The 23,996-nt window shown below is 36.1% G+C and overlaps 1 protein-coding gene across 1 annotated transcript in view; it reads left to right on the forward strand.

Annotated features, from left to right (window-relative positions):
* atp8b1 (ATPase phospholipid transporting 8B1) overlaps positions 1 to 23,996 on the forward strand; it is a 124,134-nt gene that overhangs the window by 84,777 nt on the left and 15,361 nt on the right. The window contains exons 12-20 of the mRNA XM_028802517.2: positions 2,311 to 2,501; positions 4,435 to 4,643; positions 7,990 to 8,033; positions 9,936 to 10,092; positions 10,557 to 10,745; positions 11,405 to 11,517; positions 11,619 to 11,783; positions 12,232 to 12,343; positions 13,622 to 13,697. Coding sequence (XP_028658350.1) covers positions 2,311 to 2,501; positions 4,435 to 4,643; positions 7,990 to 8,033; positions 9,936 to 10,092; positions 10,557 to 10,745; positions 11,405 to 11,517; positions 11,619 to 11,783; positions 12,232 to 12,343; positions 13,622 to 13,697 — 1,256 coding nt within the window. The remainder of the gene's footprint in view (positions 1 to 2,310; positions 2,502 to 4,434; positions 4,644 to 7,989; positions 8,034 to 9,935; positions 10,093 to 10,556; positions 10,746 to 11,404; positions 11,518 to 11,618; positions 11,784 to 12,231; positions 12,344 to 13,621; positions 13,698 to 23,996) is intronic.

Consider the following 23,996-nt stretch of genomic DNA (forward strand, 5'->3'; position numbering starts at 1 on the left):
ATTTCAGTTGCCCTACATGCCAGGACCGTCAGTTGCAGTTGATGAAAGTTTATTGTTGTGGAAGGGCTGCTTACAGTTTCGACAGTATCTACCATTGAAAAGGGCACGGTTTGGTATCAAGATGTTTTGCTTAGCTGAGAATTCAGGTTACATTTATAGATTTCGTGTATACACTGGCAAAGAGGATCCTATGAGTAGTATTTCAGCAGTGTTGCCAGATGAATGTAAGGACTTTGGACTTTCAGAAAAACACTGTTGTGTCTGTTCAAAGAAGGGTCAGCGTAGAGACGTCAAGACCTTCTGCTCAAAGTGTCCCAGCAATCCAGGACTTTGTGCAGTTCCCTGCTTTGGCCTGTGGCACAGCAAACTCAAATACTGGGAATGAAACTATGATTGACTGAACTACTTTTGACTTTTGAATTACTTTTGACTGTTCCGTTTTGTAGTAGACAATAAATCCAGAAGCCTGAGAAAAGGTACATTTTGTGTTTTATTATGTGTTTGCCCATTTCTAGAACTTGCACAACATTTAGTGGTCAATACTGCTTGAATAAATGTAAAAAATGTAAAAAAAAATGTAAAAAAGTAAAAAACGAAAATTGTTCAGATTTCGCCTGGCGTGGGGAATATTTAGGGAGTTGGCGGTTAAAGGGTTAATAGTGAAAGTAAGAGCATTTCCACACGCACAATGCGAAGGGAACTCAAGGGATTGGGACTGAACAGCTGTGTAGCCGTAAGGAAACCACTAATCAGTGAGGCAAACCGGAAAAAAAGGCTTCAATTTGCTAGGGAGCATAGAGATTAGACTCTGGAGCAATGGAAGAAGGTCATGTGGTCTGATGAGTCCAGATTTACCCTGTTCCAGAGTGATGGGCGCATCAGGGTAAGAAGAGAGGCAGATGAAGTGATGCACCCATCATGCCTAGTGCCTACTGTACAAGCCTGTGGGGGCAGTGCTATGATCTGGGGTTGCTGCAGTTGGTCAGGTCTAGGTTCAGCAACGGTATGTGCTCCAAGAATGAGGTCAGCTGACTACCTGAATATACTGAATGACCAGGTTATTCCATCAATGGATTTTTTCTTCCCTGATGGCACGGGCATATTCCAAGATGACAATGCCAGGATTCATCGGGCTCAAATTGTGAGAGAGTGGTTCAGGGAGCATGAGACATCATTTTCACACATGGATTGGCCACCACAGAGACTAGACCTTAACTCCATTGAGAATCTTTGGGATGTGCTGGAGAAGGCTTTGCGCAGCGGTCAGACTCTACCATCATCAATACAAGATCTTGGTGAAAAATTAATGCAACACTGGATGGAACTAAATCTTGTGACATTGCAGAAGCTTATCGAAACAATGCCACAGCGAATGCGTGCCGTAATCAAAGCTAAAGGCAGTCCAACAAAATATTAGAGTGACCTTTTTTTTTGGTGGCGACTTTTTTTTTTGGCCAGGCAGTGTATTAGAAACATCATTTAGCATCGATCACATAATTATGTTAATATTTACTGTAGTTCTACAATATATTATATTTTTAAAACAATTGGGTGACAAAGCAATTAATAATGTTTTTTTTTTTTAATGGACAAAGTGCTAACAAAGTAGCAATTAGTAGTCTTGCTTAGTTGCTTTTAAAATGATTTCCAGTATTAAGGAATTAAAAACTGTATAATGCAGCAAAGTAAATGCAAGGTCTTTCATTTTAGTTCTGTATCATCTTAGCATTTAGGCCTTGATGTTAACTGAAGATTTTTTTGTATGAGATGCTTTTTGCTCCGTTAGTTCATACAGTATGTTAAAATGTTTACTGATGAAGTGAAGGCGTTTGTTTTCTTTTCCAAAATATAATCCCACCTTGGAATAGACTTTTGGCAAAGTTTTTATTGCCTATATTAAATATAAAAGATTTTTGGTCTGAAAGTTTCTTAAATTTCCTTTGTAATGTGGACAAACTTCACTTACGTCAATAATGCTATCTCCAAGAGTCCGTGTTACACAGAATGTTGTGAGCACAATACTTGTATTAAAATTTTGTTTTTTCATTTTTGAATCTAAACTAGTTCTGTGTTTACTTTAGAAAATTGTAGTCCATTTTATAGGATCTCTCAGCATATTTTAACTAAGCCTTTAAAAAACATATTTAGTTGTCAAAGTTTCAATTTGGCAAAATTTTTTAGTTCAGCCATCATGGAATTACTAAGTACTGTATTAAAAATGCATTTTTCATCATTGTAATTATTTTTTCTACAGAGCTACTTTGAAATTTCTTTGTAGTTTTATATTTAGTACATTTCTTTTTTTGACAGATTTTTGGTCTTCTTATTCTTATATCTGCTGGTCTGGCCATTGGTAATGCTTTCTGGCAAGAGCAAATTGGTACAAATGCTTGGTATCTGAATTATGGGAATGATTACACTCCCTCTTACCAAGGCTTCCTAACTTTTTGGGGCTATATAATCATTCTCAACACAATGGTACCTATCTCTCTATATGTCAGGTGAGTCCAAAATGTAAACACAGATCAATAATGCTTACTTTGTTAGCTATTTGTAATACAGTAATCCCTCCTCTATCGCGGGGGTTGCATTCCAGACCCCCCCCCCCCCCCCAGCGAAAGGTGAAAATCCACGAAGTAGAAACCATATGTTTATATGGTTATTTTTATATTGTCATGCTTGGGTGACAGATTTGCACAGAAACACAGGAGGTTGTAGAGAGACAGGAACTTTATTCAAACACTGCAAACAAACATTTGTCTCTTTTTCAAAAGTTTAAACTGTGCTCCATGACAAGACAGAGATGACAGTTCCATCTCACAATTAAAAGAATGCAAACAGATCTTCCTCTTCAAAGGAGTGCGTGTCAGGAGCAGATAATGTCAGAGAGAGAAAGAAAAGCAAACAAATCAATAGGGCTGTTTGGGCTTTTAAGTATGCGAAGCACCGCCGGACAACGCAGCTGCTAGGAAGGGAGCAATGTAAAGGTAGCCTTTCAGCATTTTTTTTAGAGGAGCGTCCTTATCGTCTAGTGGTGCGAACAACCCCCCCCCGCTCACACCCCCTCCGTCAGGAGCACAGAATGTAAGAGAGAGTGAGGGAGAGAGAGACAGAAAAACAAACAATTAAAAATCAATACGTGCCGTTCGAGCTTTTAAGTATGCGAAGCACCATGCGGGAAGCATATCGCTTGACAAAACAGCCACATTTAAGCCCAGCAAGGAAGAGAGCAATGTGAAGGTAATTTTTCAGTGTTTTTTGAGGAGCGGCCGTATCTTCTAGGGGTGCGAACAGCCCCCGTGCTCACAATATATTTGAGGAGTTTTATTTAATAGGTAATACGCGCTCTGGTTGGGTAGCTTCTCAGCCATCTGCCAATAGCGTCCCTTGTATGAAATCAACTGGGCAAACCAACTGAGGAAGCATGTACCAGAAATTAAAAGACCCATTGTCCGCAGAAATCCGCAAACCAGCAAAAAATCCGCGATATATATTTAAATATGCTTACATATAAAATCCGCGATAGAGTGAAGCCGCGAAAGTCGATGCGCGATATAGCGAGGGATTACTGTATAACATTCTCTCAAACTTGCTTAGTTTAGGGCTGTGAGGAGCCAATCGCAGCAGCACTGTGCACAAAATGCAGAAAGCTGCTCTGCTGCTTAATCTTGTATTGTAAACTTACACTGTTTCATAAAGTTCTGAAAGGTTCTGGAGTTTTTCCACTGTGTGCTAAGGATAGCTTCATTCTTTTTCGCTGTGCTCATGTCAGTCATAGTAACCTGGCGTATGTATTATGCTTCTCTTCCTTTGTGTTGAACAAAACGTAATTACTTTAATTATGCAATTATCTTTTTGCAGATTGCATAAAAATGTGAACTGCTTATTTGTAGTGGCTCTACTGAATTCTGGTGATTTCTTTTCTTTATACAGGTCAAGATGTAAAATCCTGGTTATTTACAGTATAGTAACTTGCCCTGACTAGAATAATAGCCTTGCAGAGTTACTTTCAGTGTATTGTTGATACTTCCTGATTGAGGCCTGAAAGTACAAAGTGATTCACAAAATGGTTGCTCATTGCCTTTTTGTCAGTAGAAATGTAAAGGATTGTAGGTATATTTATAGTCAGCTTAATTAGGTTTCATGGTGTAAACGTTTGAAGTTTCCATGTTTCATAGATACAGTACATCTGCAGTGAAATTGTATGGTTACATGTGTTTTATATTTGATTTTTAAACCGGGAACTACAGTATTGTTTAATTTTAATATCTTTAGTTAGATAAATTAGATAAAATGTTACTGCTCCTTACAAATTACTTACTTTGGGCTGAAAAAAAAAACCAGTATCTAAGATGTATGTTTGTTTATTTTAGTGTAGAAATTTGATTTAGTTTTAATTTTTGCTTGATGGTCATTTACTTGTGGTTTTTAAAGTGTTGAAGTAATCCGCCTGGGACAGAGTCATTTCATTAACTGGGATTTGCAAATGTATTATGCCGAAAAGGACACTCCAGCAAAGGCTAGGACAACTACCTTAAATGAACAGCTGGGACAGATTGAATACATATTTTCAGACAAGACTGGCACCCTCACTCAGAATATAATGGCATTCAAAAAGTGCAACATCAATGGCAAAACATACGGTAAGTGCCCTCGTACTGTTGTATCTTTTTGAGATTTAATTTCTTATCAAATGGATGAACTAAAATTATCAACCCTTAATTTCTTCTCTAAATCTTTAGCAACTGCATTCAGAGTTTTTAATTGCTTTGGAAAATAAAACTGATTTGGTCCATGAAACTTTTGAAATGTATAGTGTTAACATCTGACAAGACAGAATAATAAGAACTCTAACCAGCAGCTCAGTTAAATAACATGTTTACTTACCGCAAGAATTTGCTACGAATTTATAAACTGGTTGTGGCAAAAGTTAAGTTGCTGCAACCTTTAGGATGTGCAACAGGGAATCCCTGAGCTACAGCAATCATTTGAAAAGGCGAAGGAGAATTATAATCTACTTCTGACAATGTAAGAGGAAAAAAAACCCTTTTTTTTATGTAATTGGATATAAATTGAAGTGAATTAAACTGGACGTTAGCCATTGATTTATTGTTTGTAGTTGATAAAACATGGTGACAGAAAAAAGAAAATAGAACAGAAGTTGAATTGAATACATGTTCCAGGCAAGAGGAATAATATCAAGAAAAAGTTGAATAAACAACATGAGAGTTTATAAAGAGAGAGTAGTAAAAGGTTTAAGAAAAAAAAAAAAAAGTTGAATTTCACTTATATTTTAGAAAGGTCAAGCACACAGGTTGGACTGGCCATTGGGGCTTCTGGGACAATTTCCAGTGGAGATGCTCTCCTTCTGTGCTGCAGCTTTGGCCTACAAGCTATGCAGCAGCAAGTGGCGATCAAGTAGATAAGAAAGGGATGCAACATCAGTGTCCCACACTGCTTTCCTCTCCAGTTACACAATCTTACTAAGCCCTGGGCTGTTTCCCACCACCATAACCTAAGGAACTAAGAAGCAAGGCAAATAATAATGCTGCATAAGAAACGGACAAGAGGTGTGATGGAGAAAGTAAATTCAAAAACTGGATTATTTTAAGATTTTGCAAAGGTTAAGATAAATTAGTGAATTATTTGGATGGCCACAGAACAAGGAGCATCAACAGCATCAGTGTATAAGTGGTCCACTCAGCAACCTGTTTACTCTTATTACAGTACATATGATGCCAAGTCTGTTCATGAGAGAATCCAAATAAAAAAATAGAGATCATTTTATTAAACAGCAAATACAGTGATAGAGGGGTTGTTGAATTTAGGAACACAGTGTAAACATCCATCCATCCATTATCCAACCTGCTATATCCTAACTACAGGGTCACGGGGGTGTGCTGGAGCCAGTCCCAGCCAACACAGGGTGCAAAGCAGGAAACAAACCCCGGGCAGGGTGCCAGCCCACCACAGCAGTGTAAACATCTTATATTAAATACAATGCCATAATAGAATTTGATTGTATTCTCTGTAGTTTCATGTAATCAGTAATCTAAACTGTTTTATGCTCAATTTTATAAGGATTCTAACTTTCAAAGGCATGTGGAGTTAAGTTAAAGTTAGCTTCAAATTACTTAATTTGGGTGGCTATAAAGTCATATTATAGCCAAGTCACCAAAGGTTCTCGAGAGAAGTCTTCTTACACAATATAAGGCTAGATGGTTAGTCCTATTATACTTTTATAGTTCTATGCATTGCAAGTATTCCTTACTTTACTAATTTTGTAATGGTATGAAAGAAAAATTTGAAACAATAAAATGTCATCATCAGCTTTTGACATTTTATGTACGTTAGAATTGGGTGTTTGACACAGTGTCTTCTATTTTAAAATGCAGAATAAAAAATGTATTGGGTGTAGAACTACACTTTTTATTACCTCAAAAGAGCAGCTGTAATGGTGTAAGCCTTGAAATTGGTTCACCTCTTTTAGAGTAGGTATAAATGCTTTTGTATTGGTGTTTAACTTGTCAGTTATTAAGGAATTGTTCTTTAGCCCTTTTAAGTTTTTATATGTAAGCAGTTAACCTCTTTGGCATTTAACCCCGAGTGTGAATCGGGCTTGGACTTTTTTGTAAATATTGTTGTTCCCAATTCCCAATATTATAATTCCCAATTCCCTCTGTGCAGCATGTAATGATCCACTTTAGAGTGTTAAGCTCAACTAATTCTCCGGTTGGTTATTCTTCTGCCATCCAGTGGATGAAATAACATTATACAAAAAATTATGCATAATTCATTGTGTGTTGTCACTTGGGTAACGCTTCAATATTCATGAGCTGTGCCAAGCCTTCAAGCAGAACTATCTATCTATCTAATGGTGTATAAAGTAGAAGTTGTAAATCCATTTTTAGAATAGACTGAAACTGACCCATTAGTTGAATTAAGTGATAGTGATGACAATGTGAATTGGTCATCAGACAGTTGACGTGGATATTTAAACTTATGCTTATGGCACTGCATGTTTGAAGCGCTTTGATATGCCTGGTGAATTTGGTTGTCTGAAGGTTCAGTGTGGTGCAAATTGATGTGTGTCAAAAAGGCAAAGTGATTGGGATTCAGAGGAATTACAAGAAAGACTTTAGTCTCCTAAGCAGTCTTCACTATGAGGCAACTGTTGTCCTTGTCAGGATAAATGTGGAAGTCACCAAGTCTTGCACTGTGGTAGGCTACAGTAACAAAAGGGAGACATTGTTTGTGTGGTTCAGGCACTGACACCCTACAAGCAACAGAAGATAATTTACAAAAAAATTTGTGTAAAGAATTACATTTCTACTGTCCTGAATGCAACATTGGCCTGGCTGTTAGTGACTGTTTCAAAAACTGTCACACAAGGGATGTAAACTAAATCTGCATCAGTTAAGTACTGGACACTAGACCTTCCCTAGTATACTTATGTTGGCATTTTGTTATTTACATGTTTCTGTGACATGTAGTAACATTTTGTATTGTTGGGGAAAATTTTAACATTTTTGACTAGTTTTTATGGAGGTAAACAATGCTAAAGATGTTACTAAATCAGAATGATTAAAATGGGACTTTAAAGACACTAAAATGCAATCCATGAATGTAAAAACAAAAGCTTATTTATAGTGTGTTTAAGAGAAAATTTCTTTGAAAAAGTGGTTGTATATAGACACACACACTATGTTCTTAAACAAAGACTGAAATAACCTGCAGTGGAAAGTGTGTGACTGTGAATCTCAGAAGTAGGTGCTATTCCTCAAAGATAAATTGCATTGTTGGGCCTGACACACACAAGTCTTTGTTAAATTTCTTACATTCTAATGAAGAGTTCTAGTACTAGTTTGTTTTAAATAGTATAGGTTTTTGTATTCATTTGCTGTATGTTTCTAGTCTTTCAATATTGTACCTACTTGTTTTATGTATTTTCTTCGATATGTTCCATGTGGTTTGTATTTATATGTGTAGGAGGACATTGCAGAGAGGACGGAGCAACAGTTGACAGAATTCATGTGAGTGTTTACCTACATCTGGCACCTCATTTATAATCATTTTGTTTACACAAAGGGACAGATATAATTAAAAATAAAGCAAAGAGAGAAGTCTAAAAAACAGTAGTATAATTCAGAAATGCATTAAGTTATTCATTCATTTTCTTAACTTGCTTATAGGGTTTGCAGGTGTGGCTGGAGTCTGTGTTGGTAGACTTTTTTTGAAAGAATACCTGTCCTTTTCAGGTCACAAATGTTTATACTCCTACACTCAGCTACACATAAATAGTCAAAAAATAAAGCTGGAAATGCTTGTAAAACATCTGATTTCTTAAAGACAGAAGCAAATTAAGGCTCTTAAAATGTGTTGTAGCAGTGGTTTAATTTTAAACCCAAAAAGCCTACAACTTTCGAAATTAGAATTGTACTACTTAACATTGTAATAAACACACAGTCATCGGGTACAATTAAAATCTTTACCATTACTACTAAAAAAAACCTATGCCACAACAAATCCTAAAATTTCTTTAATTTAAAATTAAACAAGTATTTAAGAAATGCATTTTTATTTCAGCACTCCTACAGTACTTGCCAATGGCGGTTTTATATTTCTTGAAATCAACATTTGATGTAAAATGATATTAAATTACAGACAGCATTGCAAAAAAGCATCAAATATGCAGTACATTTAAAAATAAATCAAACAGCACATAGTAATTATTGCTAATTTGGAAGGACGACCGATAAGTGGATATTGCTGTTGACATCATAACTAAAACTCTGGAAACCATTTACTACTGAAACATTTTTTTTGCGGTGCTAAAACAAATTGACAAGTTTGTATGAAAATATAAAAGCTATAACCACAGTTTCGTTTTCCCAAAAAGTTAGCTTTTTTTTTTTTTTTAAATATATGTTTACAAAAAAAAACCTTTTCACAAGTTAGTAATAACTGAACTGTTTAAATTGTGGTTGTCTGCTTTTTCTTGATTTAACCATTTCCTTTTAATTTGTACAGTATAAATGTAACTGTTTTTATATCATTAAAAATTCTGATTATCTGCTCTTCTGTTAATGAACCTTTTATTACTCTGCATTTAATCCTCTTATTTCTGCATTTTGATATTTTTAGACACTGCGGGTAATTTATTTGCAGTTCAGGGAGAAAATAATATGCTGTTCAAAAAAATTAAGGGAACATTTAATCATCACAGTCTAACACCAAGTCAGTTAAGATTCAGGGGTGTCGGTCTGTCCAGTTAGGAAGTATAAGTGATTGTGAATCAACGTCACCTGCTTTGGTGCAAATGAAAGTGACAACAGGTGTACTGGAGAGGCAACAGCAAGACAACCCTCCAAAAGGGAGTGGTGGCCACAGACAATTGCTTGCTCTTTATCCTTCTTGACGGATTGTTTTTTAGTTTTGGATTTTGCTTATGTCCTTGTCACTACTGGTAGCATGAGGTGGTACCTACAGCCTATTCATGTTGCACAGTTAGTCCAGTTCCTCCAGGATGGCACATTCATATGTGCTGTCGCAAAGTTTGCTGCGTCTCCCAGCACAGTCTCAAGAGCATGGGGGAGATACCAGGAGACTGGCTGTTATACCTGTGTCTAATTTTTTTAAGCAGTATGTATTTGAAAGCTCACATAAGTGGTCATTGCTGAAATGTAATATTCTCTTTGTATGGTGTTTTGGGACCTCTGTGTGAAAGTCAGTTTATATGGTTAACTGCTTATTTGGGAACAAAGAATATATCAGGAGTATATTTGATTATGCCATATACAACCACAAAGAGAAAAAAAGCATAAGATGTAAATTTGTTGATGATAATATGTAGTAGTAGTAAAAAAAATTGTAGTGATGGTGCTTCTTGTTTTCCCTTGTCTTAAAACTGATTCTTATTTCCTTCTCTTTCAAAGCCTGTTGATTTCAGTTGGAACAGATATTCAGAAGGAAATTTCAAGTTTTATGACCATTGTCTACATCATTCAATTAAATATGAAAAAGAACCAGAGATATGGGAGTTTTTCAAACTACTAGCTTTGTGTCATACTGTGATGGTAGAGCATAATGAAGGTAGGTGCAGTTTGCTGTAGTATTTTTTTTTTTTTTGTACTTGGAACAAGTGATCTTTTAGCTGTGTACAGTTGCCCCTTAATTTAAAATGAGTACAAACATTACATCTGAAAGAGCTTTTTAATATATTCTTTTGTGAGCATTTTGTAAAAAGATAAAAGCTTGTTTACACTGAGGGGAAATTAGTGTTTTATCCATGTATGTTTATATGTACTGTATGTTCTTTTGTCTAAATCTCCCTTCTTGTTGTATGATTATCTCTTTTTAGCATTATTTTGTTTGGGTAATTGTTGATCAGGTAGTCCATCAATATTTCATCCCTAGTATGCATTATCAATTAAAAACCTGTCTCTTATCCTTATAGCATACTGTAATACTGTTTACGTGCCTTGTGATATTTGTTCTTGATGTCTGTTTTGCAGTAATTTACTTCTTTTTTTTTTTTTTGTGTCCCCCCCAAAAAGAGGAGCTTGTTTATCAGGCTGCTTCACCAGATGAAGGAGCATTAGTCTCGGCAGCAAGAAACTTTGGTTTTGTCTTCCTGGCACGAACACAAGACACAATCACAATTAACGAGATGGGAAGCGTAAACACTTATGAAGTTTTGGCAATGTTGGATTTTAACAGTGACAGGAAGAGAATGTCAGTAATTTGTAAGTGACAAATCTCAGTAACTTAAGTCTTTCACATCCAAAGTACTTACCCATTTATGTTTGCTTTCTGTATCTTCATATATACTGCAAACTGAGCAGCAATTACCCTTAATTTGCATTTCAAAATAGCCCAGTATGGCACAGTTTAATTTTATTAGTTTAAAATTAGTCTACTAAAGTAGAAATATACTATATTCATATTCGCATTCAAAGCGAAATAGTATACAAAACCCATATATACTCGCTCATTTAATTTTCATCTGCTGCATATAGTGAGGGCCGGGGTGGTAATACTGTACAATATACAATAAAATTATGGAAAGCTTTTAACAATTAAAATGATAAAACAGAAATCAAGTTTTTCTTAAGCTGAAATTTTAACTGAAAATGTAAGCAAACTTAAAATTTCAGTTAAGTTTTATTACTGTATTTAGTATTTTCCCCTTTTTTGGTGGAGTTTTGTGAAGAATGGCATGTAACACAAATACAATTTCCAAATGTAATTGATCACTTTCTGCAGCTGAATGACCTTTAAATTTATTAAAGGAATAATAACTAATTAGTTTTTAAGCCACTACATTATGTAACGTTATTTTAATGACTGTTGCGTCCAAATAGTTAATTACATTATCCTTGTGCCTTTTTTTTTGTTGTTGCAGTAAGATATCCTGATGGTAAAATTAGACTTTACTGTAAAGGAGCAGATACTGTAATCTATGAACGTTTGCATCCTGATGCAAAAAATATAAAAGACACCCAGGAGGCACTTGACGTAAGTGTTTTTTGTTTTAAGTTTGCGTTTCTTATTTTTTTTTATGGGTATACATCATTCTCTGATCTCTTAATGTGACCGTTTTGCAAATTTCTACTTAGGTTTTTGCTAATGAGACCCTCCGAACACTCTGCCTCTGTTACAAAGACATCGGAGAAGAAGAATATGAGATATGGGACCGCAAACACAAAGCAGCCAGTATTTCTATGGCTGACCGTGAAGCAGCACTTGATAAGGTCTACGAAGAAATTGAAAAAAACCTATTTGTACGTCTTTTTTTCGTAATGTTGACAATGTAATATCTTTTCATCTAAGTGCTTATTTTTATTATAGTGAATGTCAAGCTGTACAGTTAAGTATTATGCGTTTGTAGTTCAAAGTTAATTTGATCATGTTCAGAGTTTCTCAGTACAAGTGAACTGCTTTGAGCTAATAGACACAGGTTTGCAGAAGTGTGCATTAGACATAAAATTAAGTTTCAGCTCATCGTTTTTATTTACTTTAACTGATGTCACACTGTAGATACAGTTAATATTTGCCAAACGCTAAAGATAATTTACTTAGCTAAAACATATTAGAGACCATTTAAGATTATTCTTTGCTGCACAGCATAAGATAACTTCTTTAGTTGGTAAAGTCTGTCTTTTGATATAATGTTGTTTAAGGAGCATGTATTTCTGTATTAGATAAAGTGCTTACTACAATATTTTACAGCTTATTGGAGCAACTGCTATTGAAGATAAGCTCCAGGATGGAGTTCCTGAAACAATTGCAAAATTGGCAAGGGCAGAAATAAAAATCTGGGTTTTAACTGGAGATAAAAAAGGTAATAAGTAGTTTTCTTAACTTGTTGCCATTGGAAAGTCTCAAAAGCAAGTAATTTTGTGACCGCAGTTCTTAACAGGGCAAGCAATTTAAAACACTGATGGATTATTTTTAGTATGTACAATAAGAGTAAATCTGTTTCACTATGAGCTGCATTGAACTTGCTGCTGGAGTTTGCACACAGTTCCTACTAGTTTGGTAAGTTAATAGTGTAATCACTGAAAGAAAAGTACATTTAGGAGCATAAATAGTTCTTTCATAGTAGCTATACAAAGACTCAAAAACAAACATGCAAATATGTTTACAAAATAATGACCTAAAGATTTTTAGAAAGACCATACCAGAAGTACAGACTCCACTAGAAATGTCATTACAAGACTAGCAGTGTTGCTGAGTTGAAGCAGCTCCCCATTGAGAGAGAGTTGAAAGTTCCTCAACAGATACAAAATGTTTGAGAAACTAGATGGTTCATTTTTTTAAATGCAGTTGATTTTGAAAAGCTGTGTGGGGGAAAAAAAGTTAAAATCTGATGTCATTTCTTTATTTAAACTCTTTTAATATATGGTTACTGATCATTAACATTTTAATGTAAAAAAATGCCCAGATTCGGGGAATATAAAATTTAGCATGTATTGTTTCTTGCACACCTACAAAATGATTTGTATATGCATTTTAAAATATTAAATGCATGAAAAGTTGACATGGAATGTGCAGTATAAACTTAAATAACTGAAATAATTTTCCAGCAGTTACTGCTTGGAACCAAGTACAATATAGTACCAAAGTGACAATACTCAAGGTCCCGTCATGAATAAAATGCTATTTACTTTTGCTGGTATTACAAAGTCTGAACCAACACCATTCATAAGATCTCTATACTAAGAACTGGGTCAGTTTATGTAGCCCAAATTCCCATACAAGTTTTTTCCACATGCTCAGTTCTAAAGTAGTAACAGAGCAAACTGTAAGCAATATAATTTAATTTCATTAAAACGTTCCCAAAAATGTGAAGGTGGTGGTGTTTGAAACTAAGGCATTTATTTTGTATATTTCAGACCTGTAAGTTAATTGGTAACAAGTGCAAACAAACTAAGCAGATGATATTTTTAAATCATCTTTTTCTACTTCCCTACTAGCAAAATAAAGTTCTGTAAAAACTGTCAAAAAGCAAATAACCAACATTGAAAGGTTTTAACAGCTTTCTTGCAGAATATATTACTTAATCTGTTGTTTAACTTTGTTGAGCTGCTTAACTTCTGTACATGTAAATGTTTTTCAGAAACTGCAGAAAATATTGGTTATTCCTGCCAACTTCTGGATGATGATACTGAAATCCATTATGGAGAGAAAGTCAAGTATGTATTGACACCTCACATAGCAATTATGTTGTGCCAAGAGTATTTTTATTTGTTGTTTACAGCTTAAACTGTGACATGTGTGATTTTCTGTTAGATATTAGCATTTGATTTTCAAAAATGGTTGATCATTTAATCTACTTTGTCGTATGACATACGTTTGTATAAGAGATGAGTAAAACATTCTGATCTATTAGGTGATACATAAGTAGCTGTGAAAACTGCTCTGCTTTGGGTAACTAATGATTTGCTTATGGCAGCAGATTCTGAACAAACCAGCATATTTATTTTGTTAGATCTTAGTGCAGCATTGACACTGTCAGACATGACATTCTGTTGTCTAGAATGGAGAACATGCTGGGTATCTCTGGCACTGTCCTCTAGTGGTTTAAGTCCTATCTGACTGACAGGCAAGAGTTTGTTCGCCTCGGCAACAACAGATCCAGTTCAGCGCCGGTCACACAAGGGATTCCTCAGGGCTCTGTCCTCATCCCTCTGCTTTTCTGTATCTATATGCTTCACCTACACCATATTTGTAGCTTTGGACTGGGTTATCATTTTTATGCAGGTGATTCTTAACTCTATTTCAGTGTTAAAAGAGAACCTTCGTCTAAAAGCTTTCTTAGCTCACAACTTACCTGGATGGAGCAGAACTCTTTAAAATTAAACTGCAACAAAACGGAACTTCTGCAGATTGGCACTAAAGTGCAACTTAAGAAAATAATCTCCTTCTCAGTCACTGTTGATGGTGATTTCATCACACCTTCCTCTAATGCAAATAATCTTGGTGTCATTTTTGATTCCTCGCTTTCTTATTCTGCCCACATAAACCACATTAAGAAACTTTCCTACTTTCACCTCCGTAACATATCTGGTATTTGCTCATTCCTCTCCTTTTCTAATGCTGAGAAGCTTGTCCAGGATTTTAACACATCCCACATCAATTATTATAACTCTGCTGGCAGGTGCTGCTTCTAATCTTCTATCACAGCTCCAGTTGATTCATAAATCTGCTGCAAGAGTCTTAACACGAACCAACAACAGCGAGCACAACACCCATCCTGCATCGCTTCCACTGGGCCCCTGTGTCTTACAGAATGGAATGTAAAATTCTGTTATTAACCTACAAAGCTTTAAATGGCCTTGCACCGGACTATATACGTGACCTTCTCCATAGCTATGCTTCTCTTTGCCCACTAAGGTCTTCTGATTATAGCAATCATGTTGTGCCCTATACTAACCTGCACTCTATGGGTGACAGGGCCTTTAGCTGTATACCACCCAGACTTTGGAATGACCTCCCTAAATTAATTTAGATCAGCCGACTCACTCTTTTAAAAAGCCAACATAAAACTCATCTGTTCAGGAAGACTTTTAACTTAACCTAGCATTCTGCCTCCTCTTTCAGTCTCTCTCTGTCCAGATGCTCAGTATAATTTATATGTGTGTTATACCACAAATGATGTTATTTGCTAGGCTTTTGTTTAGTATTTTACTCAGGTTTATTGTCTTTTATTCTATTTTAATGCCTTTTGTATATCCTGTATCTATCTGTTTAATGTTCTATTCAGGAAACCTCTGTATCCAATGTTACATATACCTGCTGTTTCTTTGAGACTCTGAAGAGCCTTGAGCATGGGAAAGGCGCTATATAAATAAAAAATATTATTGTGTAAGACCATATACTGTTATTTTTCAACATAATCCCCTAAACACTATTAAATATATTATGACATTTACAAGGATTTTCTATACCACTCGCATAAAACGTTTGTCTTGCTTGTGCAATTACATTTTTGTGGCTGTCTTAACGTCTTCAGCTTGGATATTGCAGGTTGGATGAAGGTAGCAGTTCAAATTGTAAAACCGGTGGCAGTTAGAACTGCAGAATAGAGTAGGTGTTGCATCCTTTAAAAATCACGCTTTGCTAAGCAGTCTTTCTAAGCTGTGCAGTGCTAGTACAGCATTATTGTGAACCAGAAGAATGATGGTCAACAGCTTTCCTTACTGATTTTTCTTGATTATTACAAATACTAAAGCTAATAAGCGTATTAATTGGTTTGTTCTGTAGACCTTTTGAGACATTTTTTGTATGATGTTCATGACCTTAAATTTCTGTAGTGTTGGAGAAGTGCCATGATTCTATTGGATGATTGTTTGAACTGTGTGTATCGGTTTACTCGCCAATTATACACTCTTTGGTTTTCCCTCTGTCTGAAATTATTAGCCAATTAGTCTCAGATTTGACACTTTGGATGCAGTGATGCTTCACTTCCTATTTCAACAGGGTGTAAAATGTGCAAAAATGCTGTTCACATATTTGTCATGAACAATTGATTCAACTTGAGCCATAACTAATACCTTATAGTTTCCCATCAAACTTTCATTCTTCCCTATGATTCACTTAACGGTTGCTGCATTTTCTTCTGTTGTTGATATTACAGGAAAGCCCAACCTTGGGTCAGATTCTGCAGTTGGACTCTTGACTGTTACGTATAAACTTGGTTAAATATCTCAAGTTTATTGTTCACCAACATTAGAAATTCGATGATGGCACAATATACAATGTGTTTTGGCATCCAAAAATACTGTATAAATCACAAATGCTAGAAATTTGTAGTTCATATATTTTAGTATGTTGGAGCTTATCATTGGTTGCTTCAAAAATCAGCACAGTAGATTGTTTCTTTCAGAGTTGGGCTCAAAACCTTTTGATCACCCTTCGTAAATGGTCCTTGTTTGTTACTTGTCACTGCCTTAATGTATTTTTTCACCTGTGTTCTTCAAAGTCCATTTTAAGTGAAGGCAGATGTGACCTTTGTGAGAGATTCAGTTTTCACATATGCTTCTGAGTTCTTTATTTGTATACCTGGTCAATTGTTTTGAGGACAAATTAATGATCTGGTTTAGGACTGATCTTTCTTTCTTTTTTTTTCACTTGCTGTATCTCTGAAACCCATACATCCACCACTTCGAAATTATTCACCATTACATTATGTCAGCCAAGGAAATAGCTCATTTCTTCATGAAGGTATCTAAAAGGGCACATTCACTGAATATTTGTGGCTGTTGATATATTTGCATACCTTTCCTATTTCTCCCAATGACAGTTGGTTTCTCCATCTTTCCTACGAATATCCTTTATAATATCCCACTGTCCTCTTGTGAATCATGGGTTAGCTTTTTGGAACATTTTGGAAGACCTCTGATTGCCATTCTCAAAGGCCTTAATAAACTCATTAAGCAACTCTGTTTTCATCTTGTCAAAAACTACTGTTATAAACACTCTTACCATTTCTTACCTTTAACCCCTTATGCATTATAGGTTTTTGGCATTATTGTCCCTAAATTACATACACCAACATGAATGTCTATTATTTTGCTTATGTAATAAATGAGCTGATGAGTGAAGAGTAGTAATAATAACACTTGTCTTTTAAAATAAAATCTTCAGATGAGTAAAAACATTTGTTTCACACCAGTACCGACTAAATTAAACACAAAGTTTGCTTTTTTTGGATTTTTTTTTTTTTTTTTACATTACATAACCAAGACATTTTGTATTGCACAACCCTGGAATCGTTTCTATTTTTGTTGCCCTGATGTGTAAGCTACCATTGTACCAAATTTAGATGTATTACAAAGTTATATGTTTAATTAAATATTTAGTCTTTTGATCCCAAATAATCTCTCAAAACAAGTATTGTAGTTGCAGTTTTTTATAGAAAAGAAATATATACACACTACAGTATATATCCTATATATGTGTATATAATCATGTACTTATCCAAACCTTTGCTTTCAAAATTATTTTTATGCCAGTTCTTGAAACAATTTTTGTTTATCACTAGACACAGAGAAACCTTACATTTTATATAATAGGTTGGAGTTTTTAGGCTGCAATTTACTCATCTTCTTCTGCCTTCTTATCTTATTTATTGCTTTTTGTTACTGTTTTCTTGTATTTCTTGCCTGGAATAAACTTAAGTACATACACACATACTGTATTCTGATTAGCATCTTCCAGTGCTGGGTTATGGAGGTTGTCAATGCCTTTTCTGGCAGCCCTAGGCACAGCACAGGGCAGGAAACAGCCCTGGACAGGGCCCCCAGAGCTAGTCACACAACACAAATACAACTAAATAAGTGTTTCTCTGCCATTCACTGTGTCGTGAGGAAGTGCGACTTGTTCTGTCTTCCTTTAGTTGATAGTGGGGTTTTGCAGAGTGTGATTAGTAATGGGGTTAAAACAATAAATCACGCAGTGCTGATCCTTTAAGCCTAACACTCCATTGTAGTATGATTAAACATGACCCTTTTAGCAAATTCTTCACAGCATATGTTCTTAGTTGACAAGACAAAAACACAAAAATGCTGGTTCATCTTTAACTCAAGGTACTTTGGTAATAAAGTGTGATTATTGTGACAAGACTAGACCTTCACAATTTGAAGTGTGTCATGTCCAGTTCATACAACATTTCCAAAATATCATCAAGTTGATATTTTAAGCTTCCTAAGTTAAAGTTCTCCACTGTGCACCTTGGTATCGTGTTATTTATCTTGTTATCTGCGTCAACAAATAATTCCAAACCTCTAAGTGATATGTATGAATAGATTACATCTTTAGTCCCATGACCTTAATGAGTATCTGGATTAAAAGTTTAGCTGCTATCCACAGCACTTAATCACATAATTTTCAACACTTCTGCCATGTCGTATCTTATTTCCCTGAAGTAGTGAGTTTAGTCAGGGAACAACCAAATAACATACCCAGCTGACCTGAAAGATCATGATTCAGTGCAATGGTACACACAATTCTGAACTACAGGAAGGTAGTATGGCCTGCTTAGGTTCACAAACCGAGTCTGTTATATCCTTGTAGTCCAGTGCCCACATTGTTGGCTTTTTTGAAATTAAAAAAACTGTACTCATGATATTGAAAAACTTGGCTTCTCCTCTACGTTATGCAACTTAACGACCTCTATGGGTTGGCATTTAATTTATACTGTACATTTCGAAATTGTTTGTACCATTATATTCATATTTATTAACTTTTACTCAACAGTTGAATTTTACTTACCAGTCTCTTTATTTATTTGAAATTTAATTTCTTATGTGTCTTCCTAAATTATAAAGTGCAATATAAATAAAATTTATTATTATTATTATTATTAAATCTGAAATTAAGCTATATCAAGCCATTGTGTTTTTGATAATTCTATAGGATATCCTGGTCTGGGTTGTTTTGTGTCATCTGAAATTTCAAGCAGCCCGTTTGTTGCTTTTTATTTATTTTTTATGCTAATACCTTTGACCTCCTCTAATTGAGAAAAGTCACTTTGCACCATGATGCATTATTTTTTTTGTGCTTGAGACAGTTCTACACCCCATCTTTTCAACAGACTCTGAATCATTGCCTCTGCAATTTAACTAGCTTCTCAATGGGTAATTTAATAGGAAGTATTTTGAAAGTGAAGATGAATGTCATAATGCCAGTTGGTTAGCTGCAGCTGGTCAGACCCAGGCTATATTTGTAGGATAATATCTCAGTTGCTCTGGAAACTGGACTATGCTGCTGTATTTTTTTTGTTGAAATGAATAATGCAGAAGAAAGAGATTAATAGAACTTCCTAGGACTCTGTAGCTTTCAGTTAGCTTGCTATCAGTGATCTCATTATAGCAAATATCCATAAGACTGTAGAAGGGTTTCTTTTTATAAAGATTGTTAGAAGTGTAACTTAAACGGGATAGTAATGTAAGTAATATATCCTAGTAGATAAGTGAATTAGGTAATCAATGGATGAATAGGTAAAACTGGAGGTTTTAATGTTTGCTTACAGATCAAGAACCAAATGATGATAAAAAAAATAAAACATTGCCATCTAGTGTTCAGAACAGACAAGACAGTTGTACTTCGGTAAAGTAACTAAAGATGCTATCAAATTAAACATCTAATACTAACAAATTAAACCATGGGCAGTGAAGTGGGAATATCTTGGACTGCAAGCTGTAAATTGCTTTTATGTAATCCGTTTGTATATTTACTTTGATGAAACATGCTGTGTTTCCTGTTTAAGTCAACTTAAAAGCAAGTCTTCTAAATATACAATCACATTTTGTAGAAGATTTGGTGGTCTTTGCAACTAATGACATTTCAAGAAGTTTTACAGATTATAAAACATGCATATTGCACAGTTTTATGGCACCTTCAACTTTTTTGAGGTGTGATCTAACATGAAAAATGTGCTGCTTTCTGGTTTACTAAAAAAAAAAAAATTGACAAAGTTGTATATTTAGTGGGAATTTACAGTCAGTTTGGAGCCAAGTAATAAATGCACAATGAACTAGGCTTTTCTAATTTATTATAAAGAAATCAGAATTTTGGGTGTGTTTGTAACACATACACATTAGCAGCCTCTCTCCACTCACTGTGTATGCAGTCTTGTAAGTGCTGCCTGTCTGAGCTCTTTTTACAGTGTATCCAGAAAGTATTCACAGCGCATCACTTTTTCCACATTTTATGTTACAGCCTTATTCCAAAATGGATTAAATTCATTTTTTTCATCAGAATTCTGCATACAACACCCCATAATGACAACATGAAAAAAGTGTACTTGAGGTTTTTGCAAATTTATTAAAAATTAAAAAACTGAGAAATCACATGTACATAAGTATTCATAGCTTTGCTCAATACTTTGTCGATGCACCTTTGGCAGCAATTACAGCCTCAAGTCTTTTTGAATATGATGCCACAAGCTTGGCACACCTATCCTTGGCCAGTTTCACCCATTCCTCTTTGCAGCACCTCTCAAGCTCCATCAGGTTGGATGGGAAGCGTCGGTGCACAGCCATTTTAAGATCTCTCCAGAGATGTTCAATCGGATTCAAGTTTGGGCTCTGGCTGGTCCACTCAAGGACATTCACAGAGTTGTCCTGAAGCCACTCCTTTGATATCTTGGCTGTGTGCTTAGGGTCATTGTCCTGCTGAAAGATGAACCGTCGCCCCAGTCTGAGGTCAAGAGCGCTCTGGAGCAGGTTTTCATCCAGGATGTCTCTGAACATTGCTGCAATCATCTTTCCCTTTATCCTGACTAGTCTCCCAGTTCCTGCCGCTGAAAAACATCCCCACAGCATGATGCTGCCACCACCATGCTTCACTGTAGGGATGGTGCCAGGTTTCCTCCAAACGTGATGCCTGGCATTCACACCAAAGAGTTCAATCTTTGTCTCATCAGACCAGAGAATTTTCTTTCTCATGGTCTGAGTGTCCTTCAGGTGCCTTTTGGCAAACTCCAGGCAGGCTGCCATGTGCCTTTTACTAAGGAGTGGCTTCCGTCTGGCCACTCTACCATACAGGCCTGATTGGTGGATTGCTGCAGAGATGGTTGTCCTTCTGGAAGGTTCTCCTCTCTCCACAGAGGACCTCTGGAGCTCTGACAGAGTGAGCATCAGGTTCTTGGTCACCTCCCTGATTAAGGCCCTTCTCCCCCGATCGCTCAGTTTAGATGGCCGGCCAGCTCTAGGAAGAGTCCTGGTGGTTTCGAACTTCTTCCACTTATGGATGATGGAGGCCACTGTGCTCATTGGGACCTTCAAAGAAGCAGAAATTTTTCTGTAACCTTCCCCAGATATGTGCCTCGAGACAATCCTGTCTCGGAGGTCTACAGACAATTCCTTTGACTTCATGCTTGGTTTGTGCTCTGACATGAACTGTCAACTGTGGGACCTTATATAGACAGGTGTGTGCCTTTCTAAATCATGTCCAACTAACTGAATTTACCACAGGTGGACTCCAATTAAGCTGCAGAAACATCTCAAGGACGATCAGGGGAAACAGGATGCACCTGAGCTCAATTTCGAGCTTCACGGCAAAGGCTGTGAATACTTATGTACATGTGCTTTCTCAATTTTTTTATTTTTAATAAATTTGCAAAAACCTCAAGTAATCTTTTTTCACATTGTCATTATAGGGTGTTGTGTGCAGAATTCTGAGGAAAAAAATGAATTTAATCCATTTTGGAATAAGGCTGTAACATAACAAAATGTGGAAAAAGTGATGTGCTGTGAATACTTTCCGGATGTACTGTATGTTGTGCATTTAGTGCAGTTTGTTCAGTGAGGTTTTTCAGATGCCTGTAAGTTTTCAGAGGTATTAAGAAGCATTTGTAGTTTTTGTATTTCTTTTTAGGGCTTTATACTGCTATTAAATGCATTTATTGTGTTATTTGCTTTGCTTTCTCCACTGTGCAATTTCTATGCAAGTAGCGTTGGTCAAAGTTTTTTTCTTTTCTCCCCTCAGTCACGTTTTATCACCATGAACAAAAACCTTTTGTTTTGTGTCTTTGGCTGGTTACATGGAATAATTTACTATACAGTGATCCCTCGCTATATCGCGCTTCGCCTTTCGCGGCTTCACTCCGTCGCGGATTTTATATGTAAGCATATTTAAATATATATCGCAGATTTTTTGCTGGTTCGCGGATTTCTGCGGACAATGGGTCTTTTAATTTCTTGTACATGCTTCCTCCGTTGGTTTGCCCAGTTGATTTCATACAAGGGACGCTATTGGCAGATGGCTGAGAAGCTACCCAACTTACTTTTCTCTCTCTCTCTTGCGCTGACTGTCTCTGATCCTGACATAGGGGGATTGAGCAGGGGGGCTGTTCGCACACCTAGACGATAGGGACACTCGTCAAAAAATGCTGAAAGATTATCTTCACATTGCTCCCTTCTGTGCTGCTGCTTCCTTTAAGCGACATGCTGCACGGTGCTTCGCATACTTAAAAGCATGAAGGGCACGTATTGATTTTTGGTTGTTTGTTTTTATCTCTCTCTCTCTCTGCTCCTGAAGGAGGGGGTGTGAGCTGCCGCCTTCAACAGCTTTGTGCTGCGGTGCTTCGCATACTTAAAAGCCAAACAGCCCTATTGATTTGTTTGCCTTTCTCTCTCTCTCTCTGACATGATCTGCTCCTGACGTGCACTCCTTTGAAGAGGAAGATATGTTTGCATTCTTTTAATTGTGAGACGGAACTGTCATCTCTGTCTTGTCATGGAGCACAGTTTAAACTTTTGAAAAAGAGACAAATGTTTGTTTGCAGTGTTTGAATAACGTTCCTGTCTCTCTACAACCTCCTGTGTTTCTGCGCAAATCTGTGACCCAAGCATGACAATATAAAAATAACCATATAAACATATGGTTTCTACTTCGTGGATTTTCTTATTTTGCGGGTGGCTCTGGAACACAACCCCCGCGATGGAGGAGGGATTACTGTATAATGTATATAAAATGTCAAACACGAAGAAAAACAAATTTTAATGTATAATTAGTAATCCCAAACATGCACATAAAGGTTACTAGGTTAGAGCACTGCATTTAGGCAACACCCAAAAATGTATGCATATTCCGTTTATCTACGTTTCAATATTGCATCTTTTCATTGCTTAAAAAAGCCAGATTTTGCCCTTAGCTTCTTGCTTATAGAGTCTACTATTTCAAAGGAGTATAAACTAAAATACAAAGCACCTGTAATATTATTTATTATAGCATTTCATTCAGTTTATTGGAGGAATAGTTAAATTTAGGCAGCTTCAGTTAACATAAAAGGTACTCATTTTTTGTTGTGCCCTAATAGAAAAAATCTGGTGTGTGCACAAGTTTAGTTTAAGTAAAAAATGTGTATAGCGTCCTTCACTGCGTGCCCATTCAGATACGCAAGTGTAGATTTTACTAAAAACAGAGTTACATCTAAAGATGCAAATTTGTTAAAATGCACAGGAAAAAAGTAGAAACTGAATTAACATAAATGGAAGCCAACAATATCTGTCCATTAATTAATAGTTGAGCTATGGCCAGTTGACAACGGAGGAGAGAAAAACAAACTCCAGTCAGCAGCATCCCTGGAGAAAATACACCTCTGAGGGTTCCATGTTCCATTTGTAAGAGAGAAAATAAGACACAATCAGATGTAGTTGAAGTCCTAGAGACCTCCACCAACTAGATGCCCATCCGCTCCTGGGCATTCTGTGCTGGGCTGTCCAATCTGATGACAGAATATTTCTATGTGAGGAATCCAGTGCTCCCAGTATCTCAGATGTCCTTTCCATGGGTAGGAGAACTGCTTGGCAGCAGAACATTTGGCACCAAGTACCACATCAAGATACTAAGAAGAGAAATGGAATAGAGGAGGGTCAGTAACGGTTTATAAGTATTACTTATTTTTGTGCAAATAACTAACAAAAGGAGATGCAGCTGCAGTCTGGGTATGCTAGACTAAAGTCACAAATCTCTAGCCTGAATTT

This window comes from Erpetoichthys calabaricus, chromosome 5 (assembly GCF_900747795.2).
Source record: "Erpetoichthys calabaricus chromosome 5, fErpCal1.3, whole genome shotgun sequence".
Lineage (NCBI taxonomy): Eukaryota > Metazoa > Chordata > Cladistia > Polypteriformes > Polypteridae > Erpetoichthys > Erpetoichthys calabaricus.